The 15045-nt window shown below is 39.6% G+C and overlaps 1 protein-coding gene across 2 annotated transcripts; it reads left to right on the top strand.

Moving 5' to 3' along the window:
- Positions 1 to 249: 249 nt before the first annotated feature.
- On the top strand, positions 250 to 14557 carry ubxn4 (UBX domain protein 4). 2 transcript variants are annotated; one of them, XM_030124643.1, is made up of 13 exons: positions 250 to 468; positions 1061 to 1163; positions 2074 to 2102; positions 3651 to 3769; positions 4535 to 4709; positions 8022 to 8148; positions 9414 to 9468; positions 9636 to 9800; positions 11670 to 11797; positions 12678 to 12780; positions 13167 to 13298; positions 13406 to 13617; positions 13721 to 14557. In XM_030124643.1, exons 1-13 carry the CDS (start codon positions 387 to 389, stop codon positions 13857 to 13859), a joined length of 1569 nt encoding a protein of 522 aa, XP_029980503.1. In that variant the 5' UTR covers positions 250 to 386; the 3' UTR covers positions 13860 to 14557. The 2 variants fall into 2 exon arrangements, with proteins under 2 accessions (XP_029980503.1, XP_029980502.1); XM_030124642.1 differs by having other exon boundaries at positions 251 to 468; positions 13403 to 13617.
- Positions 14558 to 15045: the final 488 nt, after the last annotated feature.

Below are 15045 nucleotides of genomic sequence, written 5' to 3' on the forward strand. Positions count from 1 at the left end.
GTGTCACATTTGATATAACAGCTAGAGGTTAGCTGGATTTACCATCGTCTATGGTTTTGCTAAAGTTGACGCTAGTGTTGCTATCAAGAATACTTAAAGTTATTATATTCCTTATTAAAACCATAAGTGTACAACAGTACAGTATTAACTGCCCGTCTATCTTTGTACGGGGCCATAAATAAGTGTCCAATCGGAGTTTACGAAAGTGGTCACATGGCAGCCGTCGTTACGTCCCTAGTGTGTCTCACTCTTGCCAGCTGATTAGCGCAGTGTTCAGTGTTCAGCTCCAAATTGACAGGCTGACTAGGCTTTATGAATTGATATAGCTTAGCCCTGGTAAACATCATTACCAACAACACAGCCAGAAAGATTCAGTTTTCGTAAAGATGATTTGGTTTGAGGGCTCCATTCCTGACGCTATTAGCTCAGCTAAACAACGGAGTTTGGTCTTTGTCGTTGTCATCACAGGTATGTTTAATCGACTAGCCAGCTAGCTAACGTTACACGAAGAGATGATCAACAAGCGATAGCGTTAGCATGCTAGCCAGCTAACATTAGCTGGCAGTCCAGCCGTGAAACAAGCTAGCGCTGACAAGTAGCAGCCAAAGAAATAGTGTTGCTGCGCAAGTTTCAGGAAATGGCCGGTCAAAAGCAAGTAAACAGATATGTAGTAAGGCAGTTCTGTTACACACTAATGTATACAAGTATTGTTGGTTATTGGGGGTATCGTTACAGTCAGAAAAAATATTTACGTGTAGTTATTCGTCACAGTCAGACTCATCTTGAATGACACAGGCTAGGTGAGCAGCTAAAGGATTTTTAAAGTTAACCGAGGTGACACTCGTCACATTATGATTGGAGAGATCCAGGACCATAGACGGAATGAATACGACTCACATTTAACAAGCCTATAAACGTCCCAGTGCTGGGTCATTAATGCATCTTATTAAGTCTAATTATTCAGGTTTTCCTCCACTGTAGAGCTAGAAAGTGTCTCAGTAGTTTAAATGGCTGAATGTGTGGACAAATGACTCATCACCGTCACATTCTGTGCTCCCAGGAGAAGATGAACAGTCTGCACAGCTCATGTCCAGCTGGGAGGACGACAAAGTCTCAGAAGCAGCACAGAAATGTTGTGTCGCCATCAAAGTCGATGCCAAGAGGTACCGATGTGTTCAGTTAAAGGCACAGTGGATGGCAGAAAATTTTATTACATAGTTATTACAAACAGAGCGAGCAAAATTTGACTGTTTTACTCACTGAACCAGTATGGCCACACTCTGTTGATATGATGCCCAGTGTAAGCTTCATAAACAAACCGGAATAGTCTAATAGTCTGTACACCAGGGAAGAAAACCAAAGCAACAAAAGCCACTGTCATCTGTATAAGGCAGATTTTTTCCTGTAATTGAAATCTTTTTATATCATTAATTCTGCAGCTGCAATTTGCAAGTTGTTTTGTTTTTTTTTTTGCACTAGTCAGTGGTCTTAGGTATATTAAATGCATATACCTGCAGCTGGATTTTTTAAAATCAATGATTTATATAAATGTAGTGGAACACTCAGACAGTATTTTCAAATGAAACATCCATTTTTTCTTGTGTTGATGAAATGCATGTAGATAAACTGTACTAAATGTATAGTTGCCACTACTTTGCAGAGAGAAGTCTTTGCAATATATTGTTCTGCATAAGGTATTGATCATTAAACATATACACACAATAATGTAAAGCACTTTGAGTGGCCAAAAAAGCACTAAAGAAATCTTATCCGTTATTATTGTTATTATTATTATCTTTTTATTGTTCTATAGGAAATTGGTCTAACATCAGTAAAATTTATGAAGCGGTTTATACCAGAACTTTTAATTTGGTCATTTTTAACTAATCATTAGCTTAGTTATATCTCATTTTAAAACATATACCTTTTCATATTATAACTGCATCTCTGCATTATTAAAATTAAGCAACCAGTTTTCCTATCTTTATTACAGCAGCAGTATACCAAATTGGCAGGTGAAAAATGTAATAAGGCAGGATTAATTTGTAATAACTTGTAATTTTTCCCCCACAGTGAGACATGTGTGCAGTTTTCCCAAATCTGTATCTTTTTTTGTGCAAAAAAGTTTCTACATGTGACAGATTACTCTGGGGTTACTATATAGTGAGCTAGTAGTAGGTAAGTTAACTGTTAACAGAGAAGAAACACTAGAAGAATGTTAACTTCTTTTTTCATCATCTTTGATTGAGAATTTGAGGCGGCAGTGAACATCATGTACACGAAGATATACAACATGGAGAATTGTCCCAACAATTAAGCATTTAGAGTAATTGTTAGAAATCTGATTATGCTCACACCAAGTGAAATTGTACAATTTGGACGATACAACTGAAATACAGCCTTATATAGCGTATGTGGCAGAATAATGTTAAGTAACTTAGTCCTATTCAAACGTTCCTTTTTTTTTTTTAGTGATGACAGGACATTTTTAACAATTCTGAGGTCAATTTTAACAGAAAAAAACCCTTAGTGGTTCACAATCATGAAATTTTGTTACAATTTGGACTAAGGGTTCTGTTCAGACCTTCATTAACGTGTTTTTGGTGATCTGATCACAATTGGACTGTTCTAATTGCCAGATGTGAACATGCCCTAAAGTCACTGAGATCTGGTCTTTCAGACCTCATTCAGAGGTGGTCTGGGATACATATGACCTTGTGAACATAAATGTGTCTAGGGATGCACTAAAGCACTTTCTACTAAGTGGATTTTCTCTTTGTAAGCAAAAGTTAGTGAGCAATTGGCATCATATTGAAGTTTTTTAAAGCCCATACACAGACAATGCAAGGTTTGTTGTTGCCTGAATACACTGGAACAGCACTTATTTTATCCAAGTAAGGAAATAGAACATTCGCAGTTCACAAGGCTGGAAAGATTAAATTATCACTAGTGTAGTATACGTCACGCAAGAGAACCAATAAATGCAAAAAGAATAGTCAGAGGTGGCATACATTACAAGCCTGGGGGAGAATGCAGTAGGTGAGGAAAAAACCTCTGAATGGCACAGATTAACCTCGCAAATTCATAAGAAAAAACCTCTGTTATGCTCTGAAACTGAAGTAATAGCTTAGCATCATTTCTTCATCATGTTATGAATTTACTTGGAAACATTGCAAAGGTAATTTATTAAACTGACCCTATGCCTCTGGGAAATGAAAGTTTGCATAGCTACATTTTCATTTATTACATTGTGCTTGGTTATTTACATATCAAGTGGGGAAATGATTGTATGGGATCACTCACACTGTATTTTAATGGCAGGTATGAACGGACACACTTAGTGTCCACTTGAGATTGACTCACCAAAAACACATGTCAAATCCAGACCTGGAAAGAGCCAGATGATAAGTCAGATGATACAATTTTGAATTATTAACGGTTTCAGTAGTCAGACTTTTGCCTTGGAGTAATTTGAATCACCATGATGTTATTATCATTTCTCTACTTTTACCAACACAGGTTTTCTGTAACAAATCCAAACTGAAGAATATGCATGTGTAGTGAGTAGTAATGAGTATGAGTTGTAGACCAAACAGTGATACTGAAGGTCAGTGGGTGGAAAGTTGTTCCTTAACGTCACCTGTGTGAAGATCCAGTAGTGTGCATACCCTCAAGCTTCTTCATTGGAGAGAATGGGATTCCTCTGGAGGTTATAGCCAGCAGTGTGTCAGCTGAGGAACTGATGAAAAGAATCAGTAGAGTCAAGCAGGTAAGTTCATCAAACTTGGTGAATTTGATCTTATATTGCAGTTTGTCTGAAGAGACTTGCTGCTGTTTCCCCAGAAAAAAAAAAGCTTCGAACAGTCCAATATGTAACTAAGCATGTGTTTCTTATGTTTCCCTATTCTACTTGTAGCCTGGCCAGCCATCTGGTTTCTCAGCGTATTCATTACTGAGAAAACAGGTTGGAATTGGGCCAGTCACTGTGAAATATGCACAATCTATTCTATACTGAACCAATCATGAATCTGGGGGGCAGGTGTTTCTTAATGCATCATACACACTGACTTCTTTTTGTAGCGAGTCAAAGTCAGATTTTAAGTCCGCAAATCTCTTTACATCTGTTGTTGGTTGTTTACTTGATTCAAACATGAGGATTGAATTACAGATTACACTCCATATTCTTAAATTTCTGTGACAAAAGCGCCATGTCTGTCGTATTACCTTTTTTTGATGAAATTTTCAGGAAATGTTGATACTGGCACAAAGAACAAATGATTAAATTTTGGTGGTGATCGGGGGGGGGCTGATCTGCCTTGGTGGAGGTCTGCACTCTCCGAGTGCTTTTCTAGTCTGTAATTGGTTTACATGGCACCTGTTTGTCCCGACTTCATATTTGGATTCAAGCCCCGTTGTTCCAGACGGATTTCTCATTGAGAAAGAGGGATGGCTGATCAAGCTATTCAACTTGTCCCTAAAACTACTCATTCTTCTTTGTGTTCTTGTGACCATCTCTCAATATCCTTTTTGATAGATGCATGCTCAGCAGATTAGAGGTGCGACAGCATTACCACAGGAAAGCTCTCCCATGGTGACAAGCCAGTGTGACAGGACAGCACCAGAACTGGCTTCAGTTCCAGCAACTGTTTCAGCAGAGGAGCCCGCTGGGTCTTCAGCAGCTGCAGTCACTCAGCCTGCAGGACTACCAGGTAAGATAACCTCCTGAAGCACCAGTATGCTCTATCAGAACTGCCCATCAGGTCATCTGTTAGCTTCAGCACATGTATGACGGCAGTCCTTTCACCCTGGGAAGTAAATTACCTTCAGTGTACACCATGAAAATGTATGTTTGTGTAAAATTCAGACTTGAACATCTGGGAGAGGCAATCAGTTCAATACCTGAACATAATACTTAATTTGAATAACAGGAAACTGCCTAATGAGGATCAAAAACAAAATTAAATCTGCAAGTAGCTGCAATTGGGCTGTCACATCTGTGTATGATTCGTAGTCGTGTTGTTGTCAAGTTATATTGTGAGCATGTAGTCCTCCTCAGGTTGTTACGTGTATTATGCCAAGAAGTTCAATACGTCTTGTATCAGCTGTACAATGGCTGGAACTATTGTGTGATGTCAGTCAACAACATGTCTGTCCAACATGTTTGAATTCTCCATGATGGTATCTGAGACCTCTCTGACATTGACCAAGAGGAGCACAAAGTGATCTGCAGTGCACAGCTGTGAACATACAAAATGGGATTGACAGCCCATACTGTCTCCTTCAATGACCTCAGAAATTTTTATTTCATTTCCAACACAACATAGCCAGTGTCAGAGTATAAACGCATAAGTATAAGTTCTTTACTAATATCCCACTCACTGCTTTATTTACACTATTTTGCCAAAAGTATTCGCTCACCCATCCAAATAATCAGAATCAGGTGTTCCAATCACTTCCATGGCCACAGGTGTATAAAATCAAGCACCTAGGCATGCAGACTGCTTTTACAAACATTTGTGAAAGAATGGGTCACTCTCAGGAGCTCAGTGAATTCCAGTGTGGAACTGTGATAGGATGCCACCTGTGCAACAAATCCAGTCATGAAATTTCCTTGCTCCTACATATTCCACAGTCAACTGTCAGCTGTATTATAAGAAAGTGGAAGTGTTTGGGAACGACAGCAACTCAGCCACGAAGTGGTAGGCCACGTAAACTGATGGTGCGGGGTCAGCGGATGCTGAGGCACGTAATGCGAAGAGGTCGCCAACTTTCTGCAGAGTCAATCGCTACAGACCTACAAACTTCATGTAACCTTCAGATAAGCTCAACAACAGTGCGCAGAGAGCTTCATGGAATGGGTTTCCATGGCCGAGCAGCTGCATCCAAGCCATACATCACCAAGTGCAATGCAGAGCGCCGGATGCAGTGGTGTAAAGCATGCCGCCACTGGACTCTAGAGCAGTGGAGGCGCGTTCTCTGGAGTGACAAATCGCACTTCTCCATCTGGCAAATCTGATGGACGGGTCTGGGTTCGGCGGTCGCCCGGAGAACGATACTTGTTGGACCGCATTCTGCCAAGTGTAAAGTTTGGTGGAGGGGGGATTATGGTGTGGGGTCGTTTTTCAGGAGCTGGGCTTGGCCCCTTAGTTCCAGTGAAAGGAACTGTGAGTGCTTCAGTATACCAAGACATTTTGGACAATTCCATGCTCCCAACTTTGTGGGAACAGTTTGGAGCTGGCCCCTTCCTCTTCCAACATGACTGTGCACCAGTGCACAAAGCAAGGTCCATAAAGACATGGATGACAGAGTCTGGTGTGGATGAACTTGACTGGCCTGCACAGAGTCCTGATCTCAACCCCATAGAACACCTTTGGGATGAATTAGAGCGGAGACTGAGAGCCAGGCCTTCTCGTCCAACATCAGTGTGTGACCTCACAAATGCGCTTCTGGAAGAATGATCAAAAATTCCCATGAACACACTCCTAAACCTTGTGGACAGCCTTCCCAGAAGAGTTGAAGCTGTTATAGCTGCAAAGGGTGGACCGACGTCATATTGAACCCCATAGACTAGGAATGGGATGTCACTGAAATTCATTTGCGAGTCAAGGCAGGTGAGCGAATACTTTGGGCAATATAGTGTATGTAGCCAAGGGTCATGAATAGCACCTTCATATATAAAAAACAAAAAGTAATAACAGAGCCTTCCTTCCCATACTGTTCCAGTTCAATCTACACTGAACTGTTTTTTTATTGTTTTTACTCATTTTCACTCAGTTCCAGACCTGAGATCCATCACCTTTAAAGCTGTAGACATGTACACCGCGTAACATTTTTGTCACTAGAACCTCATTCCAGATTACATCAAACTTGTCAGGGAGCAATATGTAGTCTGGTACATCACATGACCACAAGGCAGCTTTGATGGTCAGTGTGTTACATTAGGCAGTTGCAGAGTCATAACTTCTTGCAAAGGCTTGACAAGAGGTTCACTTAAGAAACTACAGAGATGGTATTCTGTTTGGCCAATAACATTCATTTCAGCTTTCAGTGATCAAAGTAAAATGATGGAGCCAGAGAGGGCGTTAAATATCCAAGCTGCAGCTTGCTTGCTGGTGGTTATAGAGCTGACGAAATCATTTAAAGAACTGGTAATACTGTTAAAGAACTAGAGTTTTTCCCACAGGAATTAGTTATACATGATTTACTAATGTGTTTGTTGTCTGGTCTTAGTCATTGGTGATGCTTGAAGGAGGAAGAACGTAATTTAACCCATCTCTATCAAATCTAATCAACAGAAATATTGTCAGAATTCTGGGTTGTTTTTTATTATACCCCACCCACCCCAGGGGGCAGAGGAATTCCAATCTGTCCTTCCATCCATCTTTCCGAGATTTTTGTACAACCGATTTCTCAAAGGCTATTCACCCGATTCTTTTCAAATTTGACACACGTTCTCAATCACTAGCAGAGGTGCAGTGCACAGTTTGATGACTGAATTTAAATTTTTGCATTTTTTTTTTACAAATTAAAAAAAAAAATTAAAAGACTGATAATGTTTGTCTTAGTTTGACTGAACTACCCAAAAAGGACAGTTATTTAGTTTAATCGTGTTTACAGATATCTTTAATATAAAATTCAATATGAATTCCTGGGTAGGTAGGGTATCAGTGAGCAGGAGGGCAAAGTGTTGTGCGACGGGTGGGGGTATTAGTAAGCTCCACTTACTTTTTGCAGCAGTAGTAGTATATCCACTGGTAATTCTTGTATTTGGAGTAGTAGTATTAACAGTTATTATTATGTAGTAGTACTATTAACAGTTATTATGACGTGATGCTATATAAATACATTTGCTTGATTGACTGATTGATTGATTTTTCAAATGTTTAATCAGAATCACAGGTATATTTATTAAAAAAAAAAAAAAGTGATTCTGTAGTTTTCTCCTGGACTGACATTCTTTAATTGGTTCAGTGCTGCTACTGTAGTGGATCTTTTTCTGGTGTTGTTCCTGTTTTGTTCAGAATCCCTGTCAGCCCCAGTCGATAAAGGCAGCCTTTCAGCAACTCCTACACAGGATACAAATCCGTCCTCAGACCCTGTGGCTCAGAGTTCTCAGACTCAAGAAAACTTGGAGGACAAGGTGGAAAGGTAGGACCAAACATACTTTTTACAATCCGTGAGACCTGAAACGGACTGATGTACAGTGCGTGTAGTAAAGATTAAAATATTGGTTTACCATAAAGAAATTCTATCAACAGTTGATATTAATCAATCAAGTCTTTTTGTCAACCCAGGTCTTTTGGACCCAGTTGTGAGTATATGCACATAAAATGATTAATTTGAAACCAAATGACCAATCCCAAACACAGTCAGGTATAAAGATGACACTATAATCCTAAACAAACCTGAGGAATTAATTAGAAAATAAAAAGTAACCCATCAGCCACAACCAAAGCCAGGAAGGGTAACTGACAGACAGCTTTCTGAATGCTTAAGTTAATATTCTTATCAGTCCTGCAAACTTTAGTGTCTTCCTGTTAGAGCAAACAAATGAGTTTTATTAATAGAATTAATTCTGTATTGTAACACTGTTGTAGCCCTGAACTAGATACTGTTTTCTGTCTATTTCTCTCTGATATTTCAGAACTGATGTGTAAAAGATGTGTGACAGGAGCAGGACTTAAATAATGCAAGTTTTTCTCAGTCTGCAGATGTTTTAGTTATTTAAAGTGATCAAATGCACAAATCAGAGTTTTGTGTGTGTGTGTTACAAAAAATGAAATAATGACATCCCTATATCACCTACCTACAAATAATGCCACCTGCATTGGATTAAAGGGTAGTCATAAGTTTAGATGAACACTCATCTGTCAGGTCATGAAATAAAGCAGGACTTTGTAACTAAATAACAGGCAGATGATGCAGCTGTTACACACGTCATATTTAACCACTGTCTGTTTTAAATGATAACTCTGTGGTGATGATATATTATTTATTAAATGGTCATGTCCTCAGCTCCTTCCTGTCACAACATGAAAGTTGAGGAGGATAGACTCAAGAAAAGAGACAATTAAAAAGCTCAATTAGTTCTGGGCTCCTTTGCATCTTATTTTGCATTCTGAATTGGACTTTAAGTCATCGTAGCCAGACACCCACTTCTATGTAGAGTAGCCACAGAACTACATATTCACTAGCTCATCCTTCCCAGTCCCACACAGTCACAGATTTTTATTTTGTGTAACTTCACTAAATCTTTACATCATTAATTGTGTTATTGTATACATGCATGTATTTTTTAATCTCATTTCCTATATGCAACTTTCAACTTCATTTCCCTCAGTTGTAAATAGTCGTAACATATCGTGGCATCTGGATGGATGAAGCATCTTTTGCTGTTGTTCATTTCCTGTCAGATTAACCAAGAAGCTTGAGGAGAGAAGAGAGCAAAGGAAGAAAGGAGAAGAGGAGGTAAGGACACCAGCCTATTTTACAGACTACTGTATTGGCTCAGATTGAGACTGGGACCTTTTTTTTTAGCTTCTTTGCAGTCCCCTCCAACAAAAGCACAAGCTGGTGGCAAGGTAATTATTACTACTCACTCTCATGTTGGTGCTGTGTGTTTTGTCTGTGATCAGAATGAGATCAGGAAGGAAGTAGAGCGGCGGAAGATGGGAAAGGATATGCTGGACTTCAAGAGGAAACAGGAAGAAGAGAAGACCAAGAGACTCCTGGAGGAGAGGAACAAAGAGAAGGCAGAGGAGAAGGCTGCCAGGGAGAGAGTCAAGCAGCAGATTGCCTTGGTAATGCTATCTGCCGGTCTTCCTATTTTACCTATAAGTAGAGATCGACCGATATGGGTTTTTCAGGGCTGATACCGATATCAATTATTAGCAGTTAGAGGAGGCCGATAACCGATATTTGGAGCCGATATTCATTAGCAGTAAAAGTGTAAAAATTGGTGTGAAAAATTTTGAATAATGCAAACACTAAACTTTGTTTAAATGCCTAAAGCATGTTTATTTAATTAAACAAATAGAAAATAATAGCTCCAGAAGTGCATGGATTTCCTAGACTCAGAAGCATCTCTTATAAAGTTGAATAAAAGCTTAAATAAATAGTTCCCTTAAATTTTTCCACAGTAAGTAAAGTAAAATTTAAATATAACTATAATGACTTATCTTTGTTTTAAGTTCAAACACAACAAAAATACAGGGAGACTCTTGTAAACTCTTGGGCCACATGCTGACATATGCTCAACTCATCATGCTTAATTTATTACAGCATTTGGGAAGCCTTAAGTTGATTTCATTATTAAATTTTATATTTTACCGTGCGATAGCAGGGACCCTGTCATTCAAAACTATGTTGCTACATTATTAATGATTAATATGACAAAAGCTACATAAAAAAGTATAATAGTTGCTATGAGTGCAATTAAACTCCTGACAGAACACAAACAGCCTTTAGGGCTTTAATGAGCCCACACAATATTTAAAATGTTCCATCATGTTCAGATAAATCACTTCTGAATTTTACTCTCTTTCTCTCATCTTCACTTTAATTTTCAGATCATAGGACTAGAAAGCTCACAGCAACATTAGTAGTTGTGAGTTGTAGAGTTCTTCATGTGACTTTAACGCAAACACACACTATTACATTACATACCAACACAGTCTCACCCCAAATAGTCAGAAATCGACACATGCGGTCAGAGCCCCATAGCGGCACTATTTGACGCGGGGGGGGTACCCCTTCCGCATCGGATTTCGACGCGGAATGGGTACACACCGCGGAGAGGCGAAGTTTTCTCGTGTGAGAAGCTCCGGAGAGAAAACACGTGTCAAAGGTAAACGCAGAAAACTCTTCTGAAACTATACTAAACATCCCTGTGCTCTACATCTCACAACTACTACTAATGTTTCAGTGAGCAGCAGAAGAACGTAAGAGCAGAGTAAACATTAGCGGCAGCTCTGCTAACACATATTACCTCCTGACATGTCTGAGAATTAGTTAAAAGAAGACTGCTGATAATATGGAGATGGAAACAGTCCGTGATAGAAAAGCATGTGTGTGTGATTAAGAGAGAGCGCAGGAAAAACTCTGTTCACTTGTTTTAGGGAAGCACGCTAAGGTGGAGGCTGATGAGCTTTTACCAGAACATTAGTTCATCAATCTGGTTCTAAACGCTCTGCAGACTATGTATTAGTAATGGAGAAAATGTATGTAGAGCACAGTCTCATCCCAAGTCAGTCCCAGTCTGTGTGTGTGAGGACAGCTTCCGCGTCAACCAATCAGAGGGCGCGGGGTGGATAATGCAGGAGACAGTAGGCAGGAGAGAGACAGAGAGAGGCGTGGCTGCATCTGAGCCGAAATAACCCAGTTTTAAATTGATTTCTTAATATCGGCCCATCAGATTAAAAAAAGGCCAATACCGATATACGTCTAATTTCCAAAAAGCAGTGCTGATAATCGGCCCAGCCGATAATTGGTCGACCTCTACCTATAAGACAATGTACCTATACTTATAGGACAATAATCACACTCACAACTCACATTCCAAAAAATAAGGCTTGTTTTAGTAAGTATATGAGCTTGATAGAAAAGGGTGCATACAGAAAATCCTCTGTAAAAAAAATTGTGTGTGTGTTAAACTCCTTGCTGTCTTACAGGACCGAGCTGACAGAGCAGCTCGCTATGCCAAAACCCAGGAGGAAGAGAAGGCCGCCAAACAGGCCTTGTTGCAGGCTAGACAGGCAGAGCAGGAGGCCAGGAAGGAGGCCATAGTCCGGGAGCGGAGGTGAACCACACATGAACACCAATATATTTTATGTCCACAAGTGTTCAGCTACCAGCATTACATAAGAAAATACATTGTCATTTGTTGGCCAAAAAAATAGCTAAAATCTGTGCAGTATGTGTTATGTGGTGTTTTTGTTCTTCAAGTCCTTTTTGTAAAAACTAACAGAGGACCTCTGTGATGGTTTTTAACATGTTATCCACAGATTTTGTAAAGTACAACACCACCTGATAAGATCTAACGTTACCAAAAAGATAATTTGGTGAGAGTGACAGTTTGAGATGTTATGACATGCCAGGTCCATTTACAGCAGCTCTGCAGTCTGTCATGTAGCCTAACCATGGACCACACATAGTATATTTAGCTACAGTCACAGTATAGTGTTAATTTAATCAATAATGGTTTGCCCCACGGTAAGATTCTAGCTAATGATAGCTAGCTCCGCACAGATTTATTAGCAAACAAAGATGGTTGAATTAATAAAAAAATATTTCTTTTAACTTCAAGTTGGGTTATTGTGTAGCATTTGAAACACAGTAAGAACAACCACAAATGATACTGATGACAGAGACATGTTTTTTACTTAAACTCTACTAAACTAGCAAATATTAGTTAGTCCTCTTGCCTTGCAATAAACTAAGGGGTTTTCATTGATTGAATTAACACTATATTGTGAATGTAGCTCTCAAATGCATTTTTTAGTAATTTCTTTTTGCTTCTTTGTGATATTTCTGATAATAACTATTATTCCATAAATTAGCTGCTATTTCCTTTGAACATTTGATCCGGTGCATCATAGGGTAGAAGAGTTAGACCTTAAACACATATGAAAACATATTGAATTTTTTCATTTTTCTGTCTATGTATGTTGTGTGAGCAGCACCATAGCGAGGATACAGTTCCGCCTCCCAAATGGTTCATCCTTCACCAATCAGTTTCCCTCACAGAGCAGACTGCAGGAGGCTAGGCAGTTTGCTGTTCAGGTCAGTCTCATCAGTACATGTTGACAAACAAACGGACATAGAGGTTTCCATTTATTTACACAAGAATATTTGTAGAGAAGCAATGTGTGGCTGAGTCAGGTCTTGAATGTGAGCAAAAGAGACCTGATAATGTAATTTAAACAGCTGAGAAGATTGTTTGTGATGAGCAATGAGCAGCAAAAACAACTTTTGTTCCCTATTCATAATAATATAGGGAATGACAATGTTATTTTATTTTTTGATTTTTAAGGAGTGAATATTAATTTGACTGAAATGATTTTCATAAGGATTCAACTTTTTAAAGTAAAGTCAGTTTCTTTGTGCATATTTAAGAATGCTTCCATTATCACACCGCTGATGAGTTTCTTGTGTTGATCCTCTCTCAGGAAGTAGGAAACCGCTATGGTAACTTCTCCTTAGCGACCATGTTCCCTCGGCGGGAATTCACCAGCGAAGACCTGAACAAGACTCTGCTGGAGCTGGAACTGGCTCCAAGTGCTTCCATTGTGCTTCTGCCTGTAAGTAGACCAGTCAACAGTCTAAACATGGTACTACTGTGTACTGCACTTTGATCATGTTCCGGTGACTGCTTTAACATTTGTGTAATTTCCACTGTTCTCAGCAGTCAGCCAGGCCTGCAAACACAGTGGTCCAGTCCTCTGAGAGTGGTATCTGGGCTGTTTTGGGGACGCTCCTGTACCCTCTGCTCGCTGTTTGGAGATTCCTCAGCTCCTTCCTGTTTACGACTCCTCCTCCTCCTGGAGCAGCAAGCAGAGGTGCCGCACAACAATCCAACTCTCATACCAACTCAATATCATCTTCTGATAAACCAAAGAGGTGAGGCACTGCTACACTTCTGTTTCACATGTAGCTCTTCTCCACATTCACAGCTCCTAATTTTAGTCCTTGTGTACAACGTTGCCTTCATGTATCCCCTCAGAGAAACTCTCTCCAGGCACACACTGGAAAAGCGGCCCAAGGACTTCAAGAAAGATGGTAAAATTTGCAGGCTCCGGACTCAGGAGGACAGTGAGGATGAGAACAACACCTGGAATGGCAACTCCACACAGCAGATGTAGCGCTTTGACTGCACCAGTACCCTCCAGTCACTCTCCATCTCTGGTGTGAAGTGGTTCAGTTGGGACAGTTGATGGGTTCTGCTGCACTAAGGGCTGACCCTTTTGTTTTACTTTCTCTAACTGTGTTCCAGGTCTACGGTCCTGCACTGCGCCTGCATGAGTAGATAAATAATAATCAACAGAACTTCCTTTGAGCTTAAGCTGAGTGTTTTTGTGTTGATTATCACATGATTCTGTCTCTTAACCAGGCACAGATTACACTTTAATTATCTTGACAGATGGCAAGAAGCTACCAGCAATGGCTGGTTCTAAAGTCCTCTTTTTTCTGCTTATAACTGATGATTCTGAACAAGAACAGACTGAGGGTAAACGGTTGATCTGAGGATCTCGATAACTGAGCCTGACATAATGATATGTTACAGGCTGCTGCATTTTGGAATAATTATGACTTTGAAATGTTATTGGCTGATCCCAGTGATTCATATGAATTATTAATTAAATAAAACAGTGGAATGAAAACATTTGTGTTGTAGATGTATAAAATAGTTCATGGAACAGTTTGCACAGCTGGCGGCAGATGACTGTACATCTATAGCTGTTCTACTCAAGATGTGAACCACACACCTTGACAGTTAGTGTTTATACTACAAAGTGCTCCTCTTTAACATTGAAAATTAAAGCAATCTGTTTTTCAAAAAGCCTGTTGATTTGTGTCTTGGATATGGGGCTCTGTATGTAGACTGTATGAAGGAGGTGGATGGGGCCACAGTGACATTTTGCACGGGAGCCAGGAATGACCACTGGGTGGAGCTAAGTCAATGTGAAGATAGATGAACAAGCTAAGGCTCAACAGCAGCTTACTGACATTAAATGATGAACTGAAAACATTTGCATTACAAAGTCCTTTAGTGGTATTGCTAGTGTGGCTTATTAACCACAACTACAGTTCAGGTGTTTGGGAACTTTTAGCACAACAGGTATGAGAGTTTTCTATTCACCCTAAAATCTTCTTAACAGAGGAATTACATAAAAGGTGACCACTATAACACTTAAGAGTAGGGGTCATGAACTACATTTGTCCAAAGAGTAGAATTTTTTAATCAGCAGACACCGAGGGCCAGATTCTCCCATGCAATTTATTATTATTTGATATATTAATTTTTTTTCCCAAATGTATTATTTTTTA

The sequence above is a fragment of the Sphaeramia orbicularis genome, chromosome 21 (genome assembly GCF_902148855.1).
Source record: "Sphaeramia orbicularis chromosome 21, fSphaOr1.1, whole genome shotgun sequence".
NCBI lineage: Eukaryota > Metazoa > Chordata > Actinopteri > Kurtiformes > Apogonidae > Sphaeramia > Sphaeramia orbicularis.